This window comes from Psammomys obesus, unplaced genomic scaffold (genome assembly GCF_907164565.1).
Source record: "Psammomys obesus unplaced genomic scaffold, mPsaObe1.curated_primary_1811, whole genome shotgun sequence".
NCBI classification, from domain to species: Eukaryota; Metazoa; Chordata; class Mammalia; order Rodentia; family Muridae; genus Psammomys; species Psammomys obesus.
Genome location: NW_026586173.1, coordinates 272,873 through 289,373, shown reverse-complemented (window position 1 = coordinate 289,373; position 16,501 = coordinate 272,873). Strand labels below are relative to the sequence as shown.

Below are 16,501 nucleotides of genomic sequence, written 5' to 3'. Positions count from 1 at the left end.
GAGCTCAAGTTCATTGGCTGTGGTCTCCATAGTCTTGCAACTCAGAGACTGAAGTTGACAAGGCAGTTCAAAAAAAAAAAAAAAAAAAAAAAAAAAAAAAAAAAAATCTGAAAATGCAGATAATTTCTTGGCAAAAAGCTGGAAATGTCTTCGAGCCTGTGCGCAGCCTTGCACTTGGTGAAGACCAGGTGTGTGTGGAAAGGTTTAAACCAAAATCTCTCTGATTCTGTCAGGGATGGGAGCTAGGGGTGACAGAAAGGGGAGGGTGCCTAGATTTTTCTTGTTGCTTGCCCTGTAAAAAGTACTCCTTCCCTGGAAACCATACTGAGTATATGACTGAATCTCAGAGGCATTGGGACTACTGAATAGAAACCGGAATGACCATCTCACCCAACCCCATTCTTCCATCCAGGAAAGCCTTGTTAACCCCAAGACAGTAAGGCTCATGGTGTTTTCCTCCAAGGCACCTGAATTTTCCTTTCTTTAAGGAAATACCTCTTTGTAAAATTCACCCTGAGAATTTCATTCTTCAAATTTTTAATCCAAGAATGTGGAAGTCACAGGCAAGTCCCCAGGACTCAAGTCCAAAGAGCTAAGCCAACCCGAGAGTCAAGAAATGATCTATTGCTTTCAAAACCACCCCATTATTACCATATCAATAAAAGACAATAATGACAATGAGTAATTGTTAATGTTTCCACCATGTTAACTACTTTTTTATCATATTAGTTACAGTTGTCTTCTAGTATCAAGAAGAGATTGGCTTCAAGAACCTCCACAGAGGGGCTGGAGAGATGGCTCAGAGATTAAGAGCACTGCCTGTTCTTCCAAAGGTCCTGAGTTCAATTCCTGGCAACAGCATGGTGGAGCATCACCATCTGTAATAAGATCTGGTGCCCTCTTTGGCATGCAGGTGTACATGCAAGCAGAGTACTATATAAATAATAAAAATAAATAAATCTTAAAAAAAAAGAACCTCCACAGATCCCCAAATCCATGATGTTCAAATGCAAACTCATGTAGTGCTTGCTTATAACTTATACAAATCCTTCTGTAGAGCTTAAATCAGATTTAGGTTAGTTAGAGTACTTCATGATATAGTTCTATTATAATGATGTAATATAAAATAAATTCTATATAAATAGTTATTGTTACTGAATTTGGAGACACAATCTGTACACCAAAGAACCAGCTTTGGCCACTCCTCCTCCAGAAGCCACTAAAAACAAATAAACTAATTGTAAAAAGTAGAAAAATGAGATTTATTCAATGTAGCCTTCTCAACATTGAGAAGAGGAACACCGAGGGGCAATGACTCCTTCCTGTCCATCTTTGGAGTCCTAAAGTGAGATTAAAGTTTAAATGGAAGGCCAGGGATATATATGTCTAAGCAGTCCTTGCCAAGGTTTAGTCATACCTGATAGTGAGCCATTACTGTTTAGGCAGACAGTTCCTGAGAACTATGTAAAACCTCTTTCCTGGGAGACATGTTTTCCCTTCGATGTCATCAGGCTTCAGCCTTCTTATCAAGGGGAGGAGGATTCCAGTTTCTTGGAGTTAATTGTTTCAATAGTCTGATATGTCAGATTAAGGGACAAAGTGTCCATTTAGACTAGTGTCATTTCTTCAGGCTGCTTACATCATGATGCATGGCTTCGGATTAGTGACAAGAAAAACTGATTTCTTTTTTTTTCTGAAAACTTTGAGTGTGTGGTTGGATGTGGAAGCTGTGGCTAGCAAGTGAAGGCTGTGATATCGTTGTTAGGATACTGTCATTCTTACCATATTTTCACAGAGGAGGAAACTAAGGCTTGGTGAGGTCCTTTGTCATTCCCAAGGTCACATACCTGGTGACTAATAGTACTAGTTCTTATAGGGAGTCTCTGTAATTCTAGAGTTCACACTTTTCACCACCACTGTTCAATACCTCACTGAGAGTTATTCATATATTCAGCATACAGACACTGCTGTATGTGAGGGAAGAACAATGGACAAGGAAGCCAAGCTCACCTATCCCATCTCCTTATGGGGAAGAGATAGGTCAGAGAAAGAGATAGAAGGACACATAGTCTGTGACCAAGCTGGACCTTCAACCTAGAACTTCTGATTCTTGTCCTGGGTTCCCTCTCTTGGGAGTCTGTCCCAAGAGACCATTTACTTTTTGGGGGCTGTAATATCACCTTTCCACTTATGTCACCCCACAGTGTCATTCCAGAGCTATTAGGATCAGAGCCTGGTCCACGACACCTCTGACAAACTAGGCTCAACATTTCTATTAAAGAGAAAAAGTGACAGTATAAGCAGAGATTTATGTGGCCACATTAGGAAGAGGGACAGGTAAAATGATCCACCCCCCTCCCCAGATTCATTTTCAGGGTTCTGAAATGAGGTTTGGGTTTAAACAAAGGTAAGAGGTGTGTACAATGAAGTAGTCTTGGTCAAAGAATCACTCTGCTCTTCATTGATCTGACTCCATTCTGGCCTGTTGTGTTGATGGGTTTCTATGAAAGATAACTCAGCCACAGTTTCCCATAAGGCCAACCTCAGCATTCTGTCTCTTAAGTCAATCAGCTGATGGTGTCTTGCCTGGAAACACCAGATGAATTTTATACTGAACTTATATTTATTTTTATACTGAATTTATATTTGATTGTTACAAATATTCCTTAAAAGATATGAGTGTTCTGAGCATAGTGATGTACATATCATAGTCCCAGGACTGCAGAGGAAGGAAAAGATAGAAAAAACCTGTAGCCACCCTGAGCTACACATCAAACCCCCACCATTTCTAGAAAATTCAGGTCTAGGGATGAAGCTCAAGGAAATAGTACTTTCCTAGATGTGCAAAGGCTCAAAATTGATCCTCATCACAGAGATAAAAATAAAAAAGATGGATGGATGGAAGGAGGGAAGAAAGGAAGGAAGGAAGATAGGAAGGAAGGAAGATAGGAAGGAAGGAGAAACAAAATAATCAGATTGGGTGACATAAGGTTTTAAGAGAAATTCCAGAGTTTGCAAAGTTTCTTTTCAAAATGTTTTATTACATTTTTTATATAGGTGCATGTGTGTGTGTGTGTGTGTATGTGTGTGTGTGTGTGTACTTACTATAACACACTGTGGGAGTCAGAGGAGAACTTACAGAAGTCAGTTATCTTCCACCACGTAGATCCTAGGTATCAAACTCAGGTCATCAGGCTTGACAGGAGAGCCTTTACCAATGGGCATTTTGGTGGTCCTGGAACACTTCTTTCCTCTGACTCATCAGTACATGGATCTTTCTTTGCCTATGAAGAGATATGAAACCTGTTTAAAATTTAAACAGGTTCCAACAGCTTCTAGAATGAAGAATGTGATTTTAAAGCTTTTGAATCTAGTTTTCTATTCTGAAAGCAGGCTACAGTCGATGTCAGAGACAGCCCCTGCCCTGCTCCTCTTACTAGAGGATCCACATGAAGACTAAGCTGCCCATCAGCTACATCTGTGTAGGGGGTCTAGGGCCAATCCATGCATGGTCCTTGGTTGGTGCTTCAGTCTCCATAAGCTCCCTTGGGCTATTGGACTCTGTTGGTCTTCTTGAGGACTTCTTGTTACCTCCGGGTCCTCTATCCTTCCCCCACCCCCTTAAACAAGGCTCCTCATACTCTGCTTAATGTTTGGCTGTGAGTCTCAGTATCTGTTTCAATCTACTGCAAGGTGGAGTCTCTCAGAAGACAGTTATGTCAGGCTCCCATCTGCAAGCATAGCAGGGTATCATTAATAGTGGCAGGGACTGGCTTTTAACTCACTACAAAGCGACGAAGAACAGATATTTAAACCTGTGCATGGAGATTAAGCGATATAATGGGAAGCATTTTCCCGAGGACCTTAATGAAGCACGAGAGTAGGTGAGGGATGAGACTGAAATGGCTTTACACCAAGGTTACAAGCTAACACAGGGAATAAACCAGTTGTTGGCAGAGAAGATGATTGTTCCCCACAAAGTTAACATGTAGCACAGCATGTTAAAAAATCCCAGGGTCCAATCCTCTAGGCATGGGGACCACTGAGTTTCCATCTTCTCTCCCAGCTCTGGATCTCTTCTACCCTTGAGAGAGTGGATTCTTGCTTGACAAAGTGCCACTGTTTCTGCTACTATCCACTTCTCTGCTCAGTTCCTCATTCTAGGATACAAAGGCCTGGAACTCTCAGCAGGTGACCCCCAGTATTCACCAATATCAGTTGGCAAGCCTGCCAAGCCAGCCACTCAGGGGGTAAGATTTATGTTTCTAGGCTCTTAAACTTCCTCCTCATTCTGGGAGTGGCTGAGAAAAGCTGCTCCAGATAGTCTGCATGGACCAGGTGATTCACACCGCAAAATTGTGCACTGTCCACATCCCAGCAAAGACTGCTGGGAATGATTTCTTTTCCCTTTCTTCTCCAATTGGTGTTATTTTCTTGGCTGCCAGCCTTTCTTTGCTTTCTGATTTTGCCTTCCCTGACTCCCACAGGGATAATGGGCTTAGCTACAAGGTAAGGAGTGGACTATTTGAGTCCTTATTGTTGGTCAAATACCAAGAATCCAGGCCACGTGTGCCCTCTTCCCTGAAGAGATTCAACATCAGGAGACCCAGGCATCCCATTGGCTGGCTCTTATGCTGGAAGTGGCAGTAGTGGCAATGGCCCCCTTGTGTCCATGCTTCACCCCTCCTCCCCTCTTCATGATCTGCATGTCATGAGGTCATAGGGGTCAGTGGTGTCCTGGGACTTTTGCCACTGTCCTTCCACAATGGTGACTGGACTTATGCTGAGGGTACAAGGCATTTGTGGTGGGGTCATGCCCCCTTCTCCCGACATGCCTGGCTGTGAGGTATTCTCATGCCTGTTCACCTACACTCACGTGGGTGCTGGCAGTGATAGCCATAATGCTGTGACCATGACATGGTTGTCAGGGTTCCAAGTCTGAGGCCACTGATTCTTCCAAACACTGATGCCTTTTCCTGTGTTGCTGGAGCCTCGTAACCAATCCCTCTTCTTTTTATCCTTCCCAGAGCCCTTCCTGAGTTTTCACTGCACATCCCTACTGCCATCCCATGTGGTTATGCTATATTCACTCCTGATTCACCTTATCTCTCCTGCTTTCATGGCCCTCTTGCTCATTTACTGTAGGTAGCCCTATGCTTTAGGGTGTGATTTGGTTTTTCAAGCAATGAGACACTCCTTTGAATATGAAGTACAGGAAAATAATATCCATTTGCAAGATTTGTTTTGAGACAGGGTTTCTCTGTGTACCCTTGGCTGTTCTAGAATTTCCTCTGTAGATCAGGCTGGCCTTGAACTGCCTGCCTCTGCCTCCCAAGTGCTGGGATTAAAGTCGTGCACTGCCACCAACACCTGGTTCCATTTGCAATTTTAACCTAGATGGCAATCTGAAAAACAAAACACAAACCCAGACACATATCTGCAGGCAAGCGTTTTCTTTGAACCTAAGTATTTTGGGCCTTTTTATAGCCTCTTAGTAGGGAGACCTTATTTCACAGAATCAACTTGTATCCCACTCTCAGGATATAGTAGGAGAGGCAATAAACTATTGGCTCAAACCATCTGGGTGGTGGATAGGCACAGAAGCATTCGGGGTACAAACCAGTGTTTATAAACTCTGCCAAGATATGATTGGTTCATTGAGGACACCTTGTAGAGGGACAGAACTGGGAGATACCCCAACTTGTCAGTCTTCTAGAGGACTATGTGTGTAGGCAATAGGAATGCTATCCTGGCTTCAGAATTTTTATTTTTTTTCTCATGACTCCCCCTAGGAAATTAAATTCCCTCAGATCTTCCACTACAATGTATCCTCAAAAATTGGGATAAATTTTATCCTGATGGAAAAATGAATCTAATATTTTAATTGCAACATTGTCTGGTCTCATTATAGCTGGATGATGGAAGTCGTACTGAAGGATAAAAGATTATCCCCATTTTGCTATGTAGCTATTACACTAAAAGAGAAATTAACCAGAACTTTTGCAACAAAGTTCATCTCTTCATCCTTTGGCAGTCCCCACACCTTTTTAATCTCTCACATATACAGACATTTGAATCTTCTATGTCTTTTTTTGTTTAGTAACAATGTCATATGTGTTTATAGTAATTGTTTTTATGTGATCATTGTGTTTTGGACAGTATGGGCCAAAATTCAAGTGCCCTGAATTCTTGAAAATAACAGAGTGACAAAATTTGTAGCCAAATATAATTTTTACATTTTTTAACTTATTGTGTGATACAATTACTGTTTTCAGCAGGGCCCGATTTCAGGCAAGTGAGAATACACCCATAAATGTGGTACTCACTTATGTGTATTTGTGTATGCATAATCATTTTTGGATGATTTTCAATTTTGCTTGTGACATTAAGCTACCTGTGTTATCCTCTTTCAAGACACTGGTTCCCCCCGCCCCCCAAGATTCTTATCTTGTCCAATTTGAAGCTAAGAAAAGAAGATAATTTAAGAAGGCTATTACTGTGTTTTTAGCCTGTTTAGATTCTTATGATTACCTTAGGTATGGTGTCTGAGATCTGAATTTTTACTTTGTATTAAGAGTTCTGTCTTTGGAAGTACAGGTGTTGGAGTAAAGATTATTTAATGATATAAAGGAGATCAGACCAACAGTCTAACTTAAAGCAGGGCCAATGATAGATAAATAAAAACTGCAAAATCTTTGTGTTTAAAATCTCTTTATGTAAGATCAATGCCTTATTCAGTCACAGAAAAGCTTTGGTTACAGATAGGAACAAATGCAGATACCCACAGCCAGACGTGTGGAGAGCATGTCTAAATGAAATGTCTTTATTGGATTACTCCCCACAGAGCTCAGGGAACCGCCACTGTAGAAGAGGAGGCAGAAAGAATGTAAGAGACAGAGGGGATGGAGGACACCAGGAAGAGAAGGCCCTCTGAATTGCTTCACAATGTGCATATAAACTCACAGAGACAGAAGCATCAAGCACAGGTCCTACACAGGTCTCCACCAGGTCCTCTGCTTGCATATGTGCACACACACACACACACACACACACACACACACACACACACACACTTATAGGATTCCTGAGTTAGAGAACAAGTGGGTCTCTGATTCTTGTTTCTTCTTAGGACTCCTTCTGCTAGTTTGCCTTGTCCAACTTTGACATGATGCTTTTTGCTTTATCTCATTATATTTTATTTTGTCATATTGGTTGATATCTCTTAAAAGCCTGTTTTTTTTCTAATGAGAGATAGAAAGTGGATCTGGAGGGGAGATGAGGCTGGGAGAAAAACTGGGAGGATTAGGGGAAGGAAAAATTATAATCAGGGTATATTGTATGAGAAAATAATCTATTTTCAATAAAAGAAAAAAATGAAAAAAATCCATATGTATTTATGTTTTTATATTGTTGTGTGGTAAGAAGCTGGCTTATAAATGAATGTTTGCATAAATAAAATGTTAAATTAGCCAAAATTATTTTTAGTAAATAGTGTATAATTGGAGTTTTTGAGCAAATTCCCTGGCTTTGACAGCCCCACTAGATAAGCTTCAATAGAACTCTAAAAATGCCAAAGCTATTAATGAGAGCACACATAGGTACAGTGTGCACACGTGTGTATATGTATGTGGGTGTAATTTTTAGGATATTTTAAATTTTACTAATGTAATATCAAGGAAAAGGGAGGAGAGATTTAATAAATGTGGTCATGTTGGTAGAAGCAACCAGAGAGAAGTTTGATAGCACCAGGTCTATATTTGTGGTGCTGATATGAGTTTTATTTTAAGATAGAAAACAAGTTCAAACTGTCTAACTGGGTAGGCTTAATCTTTTTCTTAGTTGATCCAAGACAATCTAAGAAGAACATATTGCTTGAGGGGGTGGACTGGTTCTCAAAAGATGATCCAAGGTGCACCTTTAACTTCATGGATGATTGCTCTAATCCAGGGAGTCATAGCTAGCACTTACAGTTCCTGAATTTACCAACTGAAACAATGATTAATTCTCTGTTTAACATGCTTACACACAGGGCCAAACAGATAACTCTAAGAAAAGGAGGAAGACACTGAGTGAAGAAAGGAATCATAGACTTCTGTTTTGCCATTAGTTGAAGATAAGATAAATTGGCTTTAAAAACTATCGGCAGGGCTTCCCAGTATTTCAGATGCAACTTTCTATGTTTGTTGGAATGCAGTTATTTTATTAAGAGAAAAAAAAATAGTGGAGAGAAAGAGCAAGAGCCAGGAAAGGCTGGCATGGGGCAGCAGTGGGCAAGAGCTGTGCCCAAGGGCTTCTCACACCTCTCTATGCCATTTTTTGACCCCCAGGTTCCCTGTCAGAAGAGGTGGGGCTCTTTGGTGTTCTTTCAGGAACATGCAGTGGCCAGGAGACAAAGAGCCCATGGTGGAAGAAGTGAAGAAGGCGAGAAGGAAATATCAAGGGACTAGAAAACGAGACATTCCACAGGCAACAAGGCATTCACTAGGGAGCAGGTCCAATGGGTTAATGTTTGCATGCGATGCTGTGTGCAAAAGCTAAGGGAAACTTAATGAAGAACCAAAATGTACAGAAACTTTATTAACCTCACAGCATCTGTGAAGATGTGCATAGTCAACTCTGTGACCTTATGGGACTCTTCAGACCTGGTAGAAAAATCACAGATGCAAAGTAGCAGCTTATAGGTGACAGAGGTAAATACTCCCTGGAGCCTGGGACTACCTTTGCAGCATTAAAAAGTGTTTTTGTTTGCCCCAGAATGTATTATGGTGTTATCAGGAAACCTCAATGTTACCCAAGAATATGACTTTGACCATGAATATCTATAAAATTATGGAAGTGCCAATCTGTGAACATATTTTACAGTCCACTTAGAGATGTAGAAGATGGACAGATAATCTGTGTCCATGATGCCCTCTCTCTAGCCATAGATACAATGAATAGAATAAGAGCTTTGAGTTGTTATAGGACTCATTTCACATGAGTCCCAATGTGTGATATGTTATAGTTGGATTGAGATGATTGTGGAGGATGAGATAATTTACCCTGTGGTGCTGTCTACATATTTGGCAAAGACATTTCTGAATCATTGTACTATTCCAGTGATATCAGTTTCACCTAAGACCTAGGTCATCATGGAGTGCCTCATGTAATCCAGTCAGTGCATTCTAGACTACTTCTTAGAAGTTCTTCCTAGAACACCTTTCTTTGAGCATGGACATATGCTCGTCTTAAAAACAAAACAGTATCTATGTGTTTCTGTAACAATATTAACTTGTCTTGAAGTTATGGCACATTATAGAGCAAAACATGTCATACTAATAATGACATTTAACACAGTGAAGTGGAAATTTCTGGTTTCTTGAAGACTGAATTTTGTCATGTGATATTTTGCCCAAGGCTTGTGAGAGGGCATGTGATGTTTTGCTGTGACCCCTCACATGTGAAGGGTGAGACTTTGGCAAGCTCAGGACACCTGTGGGTGGACTTGGAGGAAAGGACATAGACAGAGGCCAAGGCAGAGTGAGATATCACTTTTTGGATTGACACTGCTGCGCTGATATTTGTGCTTCGACACTTGATTCGAAGAGAGAAACATTTCAGAAAGCTTCTTTGGGCAATCCAAATGAGTCTTTCAGCTTTCAGTGCTTTGTGTTGACCTTGGGACTAGACTGCTGGTATGCTGATGACTGAGTCTAGTAATCCCCTAGGAACCCATGACCCTGATCAGCAGGAAGTAAATAAAAAAGGTCTACAGCCCTTTTCCCTACTAATCTACCTAAGGCTGGGAGGGAGGAGGGGTTGGAAGGAAGGTAAAGGTGCTTAAGAACCCTAAATAAAATAGGTTTGGTGAAAAATCTAAGCCTACAGCACAGCTAGAGACTGCTCTAGATTTGTCAGTCCAACAATTTACCTGCTGCATTTATTGTAATCATTTTTCTCTTGACTAGTTAAGCAAAAAGGGCAACATAATAATTTGCCGCCTTTTGATTGCCTGGAAAATTTAACTGATTTGGACTAATAGGGTTAGGTTTTTACTTAAAAAATCCACAACCTGAGTTCCACTTACTTTATTACCCTTTATTTTATTGAAATGTGTAATTAAATGAAGAGGAGAGTGTTTTAAAAATTCAAGGTATTTCTTTTCAATAGACTAACTACTTCATGTTGATCTGTATATTTGTTTTAGGAATGTAAAAAAGGACCATTGCCAGGGTAGGGAGAATGGAGAACAACTTGAGAGGGGAATAGCAGGGAACAAGTAATCTGACTGGGGAAACAGGAAATAAGGGAGAGAGGTTCTAATAAGGGAGAGAAAGAAGAAAGAAAAAAGAGAGTAAAATAACAATAAAGATGTTTGCAAAAGTCAGAAGGAATCATACTAAAAACTCCCTAAAATCTGATAATATATGCAAGTTGGTATATAAATATACACACATAGTTTTAATAAAACTTTCTCATTTTGGCTTGATAATGCTCTCTCCAAGTATAAAGACTACCTAAAGAAAACGGCAACACTAGGCATGAAGAGCCCTCTTTTTAGTTTTTGGACAGGGTCTTCCAAGAGACTCCTTAAACATAAAAGCTGCTGCTATTTTCCTAGGTTGCTCGCCAGAGTTGTAAGATAAGTACTTATTGGTGAAGAAACCATGTACATAGGACACAGGGCCCAGACGCTTGTGGGTTGTATCTGACCTGAGTGTTTCCTCCCTGAGGATTAGATTTTCTTGTACCAGAAGCACTATGCAAGCATGCAAAGGGAGAAAGCAATAATAGTCCTACCCAGCTATGATGCCTATGACCAGTATACCAATGACCAGTATAGCCGCAATGACTTTAAGAGAGCAGCATGCATGCTTTGGCAGTAACCAACAGGTCTCTAATTGGACTTAAGACCTGCTCAACAAGAGGGAGATTGTGCCTAGTGATGAAAACTTAGAAACTACCCAGGGCTAGCGAAGTCATGAATCTTGGAGGAGAACCTACAACCACTACTTTACTAAACCAGCATTTCTTTTTCTTTTCTTTTAAACCTTTTTGTTGTTTTTTTTTGTGAATTTCACATAATGTACCCCAATTCCACTCATCTCCCCCTTCCCTCATACCTACCCTCCTCCCTTGCAACGTTGCTCTACAACAGAGAAAAAAAAAAAACTCATTGCGGAAGCTGTAGTGTGTTACACAATACACCCTTTTGTCCGTACCTCTTTGCTTGCAAATGTTCATTGCAATGACTCATTGGTCTGTTAAGAGGCCTCTGGCTTCTGCTACTCTATCAGTATTGGAACCCCACCGGGACTCCTCTCAGATATCTTGTTGCCCTGTGGAGATGCTGCAGTTTTGGAGCTGTAGGACTGGCCCCTTCATACATCCAGCAGTTTATCAATGGAATAGATGTTGGGGTGGGCCAATTCAAAGCCCTGGATCTGTGCCTGAGAGATATCTGAGCAGGTTGGCTCACCAGCCCTCCTGCTCTTATGCTCTTATGGCTTGATCACCAGCAACCCTGCAACCAGGGCCAACTCATCCCTGCTGCCCAGGTGAGGTGCAGGGCCTGTTCTCCCGAATGTTGCAGCTCATGAGGGACAGGGCCAGTTCTCCCACTCTCATGACCCAGGGGTCAGTTCTCCTGCATACTGTAGGTGGCATCTGTCTCTCTTCTGTGCCACCCTACTGTGCTGTCCAGGTGAGGTGCAGGGTCGACTTTCCCAAGTGCTGTAGCAGGTGAGAGGCAGGGACAGCTCTCCTGCTCTCATGACTCCACTGGGTCGGTGAGGGCAAAATGGAGGGGAAAAATCTCTCCCTTGCTGACAACATTGCATAGCAGAAAAGAGGCAGGGCTGGCTCTCCCATGTTCAAGCCAGCTCACCCTCAATCCCCACACCCAGGGCCAGCTTTACTATGCTGTCCAAATGAGATGCAGGGCCTGTTCTCTTGAGTGCTGAGGTAGATGGTGGGCAGGAAGAGCTCTCCTGCTCTGATGACTGCAAGGCTAACTTTCCTGCCTGCTGTAGGTGGTAAGGGGTGGGTGGGTATCATCTCTCCCTTGTCCATGGCAAGGCACAACAGAAAAGTGGTGGGGTCAACTCTCCCAGGCTCATACCTTTGGGGCTGGCTTACCTCCAATTCCCACAATGTGTGAGGCCTGCTTTCCTGAGTGTTACAGCTGGCTAGGGGCAGGGTCAATTCTCCTGCTCTCATGCCTTTAGGGTCAGCTCTCCCATGATGCCCAGGTGAAGGATAGGGTCTGTTCTGTACAGCCCTCAGACATTAACATGTCTCTGGGCAGCAGCTAAGACTGGTAATGTCTGCTTGGCCTTTGGAGGTAACAGCCTCCTGCTGCTGCAGGGCATGGCCCCCGGGTGACAGCGCAGTCCAAGACCTAGCCATGGTCCCAGGTGGTATCGCTGACTACTCACATCAGACTGTTTCTCACTACCCTCAAGTGTGCAGTTCTGCCTATCTTCATTGTGCCCATATTCTACTGTTTTTCCTTCACTTCCATTTCTTCACCATTTTTTCCTGTTAGTGGTGCCCGGGGTCTCTGTGTGTCTGGGATTGTTTCAGAAGTGTCAGGAGTGGTTTCAGGAGTGCTATGCCCTGCTTGTGCATTTTGGTCCAGAGCAGGGGTCAACTCGGGCATGGTTTGCTTCACCAGGCCTGTGAGGACACAGACTGGTGGTCATCTCAGGCTTGCCTTTTTTTTTTTTTTTTTTTTTTCAGTGCTCATTAGGCTACTAATCGCTTAGATGCTCACAGGACAAAATAGTGAGCATAGACATAACCTCTTTCCTCACTGCCGTGTACTGATACACACGTGACACAGAGGTCATACCTGTAACACCTCTAAGGGCAGTTAAACCACCACCATTTTCAATAGACTCTAAATATGTGACCTTACATTCACAGATAACTGTAGTGCTCACCCCTCACCAAGGAGATTTTTCTGTGCAACAGAGGGAGACAATTACAGAAAACCACAGCCGATCAAAATTTCAAAGTTTGTGGAGTCCAGTCCCATTGATATATCTATAGCACAACTCCCACACTTAAGACTCAGGGATCTTTGAGGAAGAGGAGCCAGATAGAATGTAATATCCAGAGGAAAATGGTGTTGGCTGTTAGACCGTGTCTTCTAGGAATGTTAGAAGGTGCACACATGAAGTTTCATGAACATGACTGCCTGAACATGATCTGAGCAAGGACAACACCAGTAGACACAGCAAAGTGAATAGGAGAAAGCCCATGAGCCCTCAGCCCTACACAATGAACTACAAGCAACTAAGGAATGCTGAGAGTGGGAGAAATAGTCTTTTTCCCAGAGAAGAGCACATCACCTGGTTATCCAATATCAGAAGGTCAGCCCTGAAAATATACATGCAAGTAATATACAGAATGAGTAGCTTAGGAAGTTATATGTAAAAGATATACAAATATGCATGTAACAACAATTGATTTAAAAAAGGCCATGAGTTTGAAAGAGAGCAAGGAGGGTTATATGTTAGGGTTTGGAAGGAGGAAACGGAAGGAAAAAATGATATAATTATACTATGATCTAAAAAATAAAAGAAAAATACGGTAAACTTCCTTGCTATGTGGAGAATGAACTATGAACACAAAAAGTAGATGTGGCAAGACTATCATTCATTTATCTCACAAATATTTATTGGATATTTTTTTTTATATTCAAAGCTCCATGCTGCAGGGTTTGCCACCCTAAATAAAAGAAAACTCTTGTTTTGTCCTAGTGAAAGAGCCAAGGAGTGATGAAAGAGATATTCAAGGTCAGGCAGCGAGGCAGGATGGATGTTGCCATTTTCCACAGACTCACAGACTGCTGAGGCAACGTTGTATCTGGCTAGGTGGCATTTGAGTTGGGACCTCAGTTAGCAAGGTGAGGAAGACATCAGAGAGGCAGCTATTCCTACTTTCCCTGAGGAATACCTTGTCAGCTCAAAGAATTTTGAGTTTTTTTCCCACACATATGCTGGAAAATCATTGGAGGATTTAAATTTGCAGTGTGGCACCTGTGACTTATAAAGGGTTCTCTGGCTTCTATCTGGAGACCTCACTGTGAAGGGTCAAGAGTAGAAACGAGAAAGCTGGAAAATAAAGCTATTAGTCGGTCAAGATAATGATGGCTTGGATCATGGTAAGGACCCTAGAGAAAAATGTATGCAAGTGCAGGGAAGTCAGTAGAGAGCATGGGGGAGGTTTGCTGTCACTATCCTTTAAGAATGGGACAACGGGACCTCTAAAGAGCAACTCCAAGTCTGTCAAGACTTGCATCCCAAAATAGGAGCAGGTTTGGTGAGTTAGGATTTAGGGGTGTCCTGAGGGAGTCAGACATGAGAACTTGATTCTGGGAACTGAGAGTACTGTTTGTTCTGGAAAATTAATGATGTGATTTAGAGGAACAGCCCAAGGGCAGGGCACTCTCTCCTCAAAAGTGAGAAAAGAGCCAGGACCTTCCACAGGAAGCTGCTGAAGACAAGGCTTGCGGCATGTTTGCTTTGTTTGTGTTGATAATAGTTTTTCTGTTCTGCCCGTATTGGGGTAAGTCCTGGAAATAAAGATGTAGCTGGCGGGCACTTAAGAATTGGTCAGATGCCGGGGAACGAGGGATATTTCCAAACTGGCTGTTGGGGCCGTGGAGGTCTGTGAGATTGTGACAAAGGAGATTGCTTTTCTTTCTCTCCACAGGTTCCCTTCATAAAAATGAAGAAGGTATGACCATAGCTGGCATAGTCTTTGGTAAACCGTTCATTTGTGACATGATTAGGAGTAAACCTTTCTTCAGTTTGCTATAGAATACTTAGAATCCAGTGTTCTCCTGGCTTATTTACTCTATTTCTGTTAGTAAGAAGTTAAAGTTATCTTTGTTTCCTTTTACCCATTACAAATCCCCATGAGAAAATATTCAGTTTATACAAAGTGTTTATTACGTGAAATCTATCAGTAATTTCCACAGGAACCCTGACCTCCTCAAATGATATGCATTTGATTTGTGACTATAAACTTCTTTCTCACAATCCCAATCCCAACACTTGAGTGACAAAGGCACATGGATCACTGTAAGTTCAAGACCAGTCAGGGGTACATAGAGAAATAATATCTCAACAAAACAAAATAAAACAAGACATTTCTCTCTCACAAGATTATTGTAGGTGTCTTATTCAGGGAAGGTTCTACTATGGGCCAAGAGTAACTTCTGACAGAGAAGGGCCTAGTTGTAGAAATTTTCTCCAGACCACATTCACTAAATATTTCTTTCTGCATCTGACAGATCTTGGAACATTGTGTTACAGATGTAAGAAATATCATCTTGGGTTATGTTATGATATGATGAGATCCTGTTCACTGAAGCATAGGCAGTCCTGTGCTGCTGAGAACTTTTACATACTCACACCAAAAGGTAATGTAGAGAATAGGGTTAATGTAGAGAATAGGGTTAATAGGGTTAATAGCTGACCACACCCATCCTTCTGAATATTAGTGCTCTTTTGTGCTTAGGATGAGTGGAGAGTGGAGCTGATGAGGGTGAGTGGCTGGAAAGATGGAACTTTCTCAAAGATAACATTAAGTTATGGAGGAGATGATGTCTCTGGTCAAATTTGGAATGAAATCCTTTTTCTGGATTAGCAATGACTACAGGAAATGATGAGAAATTGAAGATGGATTATTACAAGGAATATGGAAGGAAAAAAAATGAAGCCTTTAAATAAAGCTGTTTCCCCCTTTCACTTCCTCAGGGCAGAGCATGTATCATTATTCAAGACTGTCATGTATGACCAACTGTGAGGACATCAACTTCCTGAGTTTTGAAAAGAGGACGGAGCTCATCTGCTGTAAACACAGTAGCTACTGCAACCTTCCAATGGGACTATAGTTTTGAATTTCCTATGGATTTGGGGTCATTCTTCAACTAAATTCCCACTCCCTTTCCCCTAAAGCCTGTGTTTTCTCTCCTATCGGAACTAATGGTAGAGAATGAGCAAGCCAGTAAATAGGGAAGCAGTCATAGGACAAATTGGTCTTGGGAGCTCAGCTTCCTTGCCAAGCAAATCTTTGTAAATTCTTTCTCTCACCTCTAGCAGGGCATTTTGATTTGCTGACACTTTTGCTTATCATGAGTAGGCTCAGAATTCCTTATTTCCTATACAAAAACACAGTTTTGTTTTTGGCTTAGAACGATATCTCAACTCTGTACGGAGAAATCTGTAAGTATACTCTGTCCAGATTTGTACCAAATTCTTTGAGTAAGGATTCTCTTTGGATAACTCTGAGACTTCCTGTTACATTGATTTCACTTATGGCTTCTGTAGGTAGGGAAATGGTAACATCACCTTTCCTGACAATCTCAGACAAGTTTTTGTTTGTTTGTTTGTTTTTGTTTTTGTTTTTGTTTTTTTCCTGGTAGATTTCATGGGGAAAATACCAGATGAGAAAAACTGGGACAGAGGAACAGAGGTAAAACTTTAGAAATTTGTGGAAATTGTCACTG

The 16,501-nt window shown here is 41.6% G+C and overlaps 1 protein-coding gene and 1 non-coding gene across 2 annotated transcripts; one reads left to right on the top strand and one right to left on the bottom strand.

Annotated features, from left to right (window-relative positions):
- Nucleotides 1-12,722: 12,722 nt before the first annotated feature.
- LOC129672194 (small nucleolar RNA SNORA17) lies at nucleotides 12,723-12,854 on the bottom strand. Its single transcript, XR_008719465.1, has one exon. It is a non-coding gene; the product is annotated as a small nucleolar RNA SNORA17 (small nucleolar RNA).
- A 1,647-nt stretch (nucleotides 12,855-14,501) lies between these two features.
- Pate2 (prostate and testis expressed 2) lies at nucleotides 14,502-15,886 on the top strand. Its single transcript, XM_055601214.1, has 4 exons — nucleotides 14,502-14,553; nucleotides 14,701-14,724; nucleotides 15,284-15,412; nucleotides 15,750-15,886. The coding sequence occupies exons 1-4, from the start codon at nucleotides 14,502-14,504 to the stop codon at nucleotides 15,884-15,886; spliced, it is 342 nt and encodes a 113-aa protein (XP_055457189.1).
- The last annotated feature ends 615 nt before the right edge of the window (nucleotides 15,887-16,501 follow it).

Excerpts from the sequence above, each read along its gene's own strand:
- Pate2 (XM_055601214.1), top strand. The coding sequence starts at position 14,502 with ATGTTTGCTTTGTTTGTGTTGATAATAGTTTTTCTGTTCTGCCCGTAT. Across the intron at positions 14,554-14,700 it reads TCTGTTCTGCCCGTATTGGG|GTTCCCTTCATAAAAATGAA; the intron begins GTAAGTCCTGGA and ends TTCTCTCCACAG. Across the intron at positions 14,725-15,283 it reads CCTTCATAAAAATGAAGAAG|ATCTTGGAACATTGTGTTAC; the intron begins GTATGACCATAG and ends TGCATCTGACAG.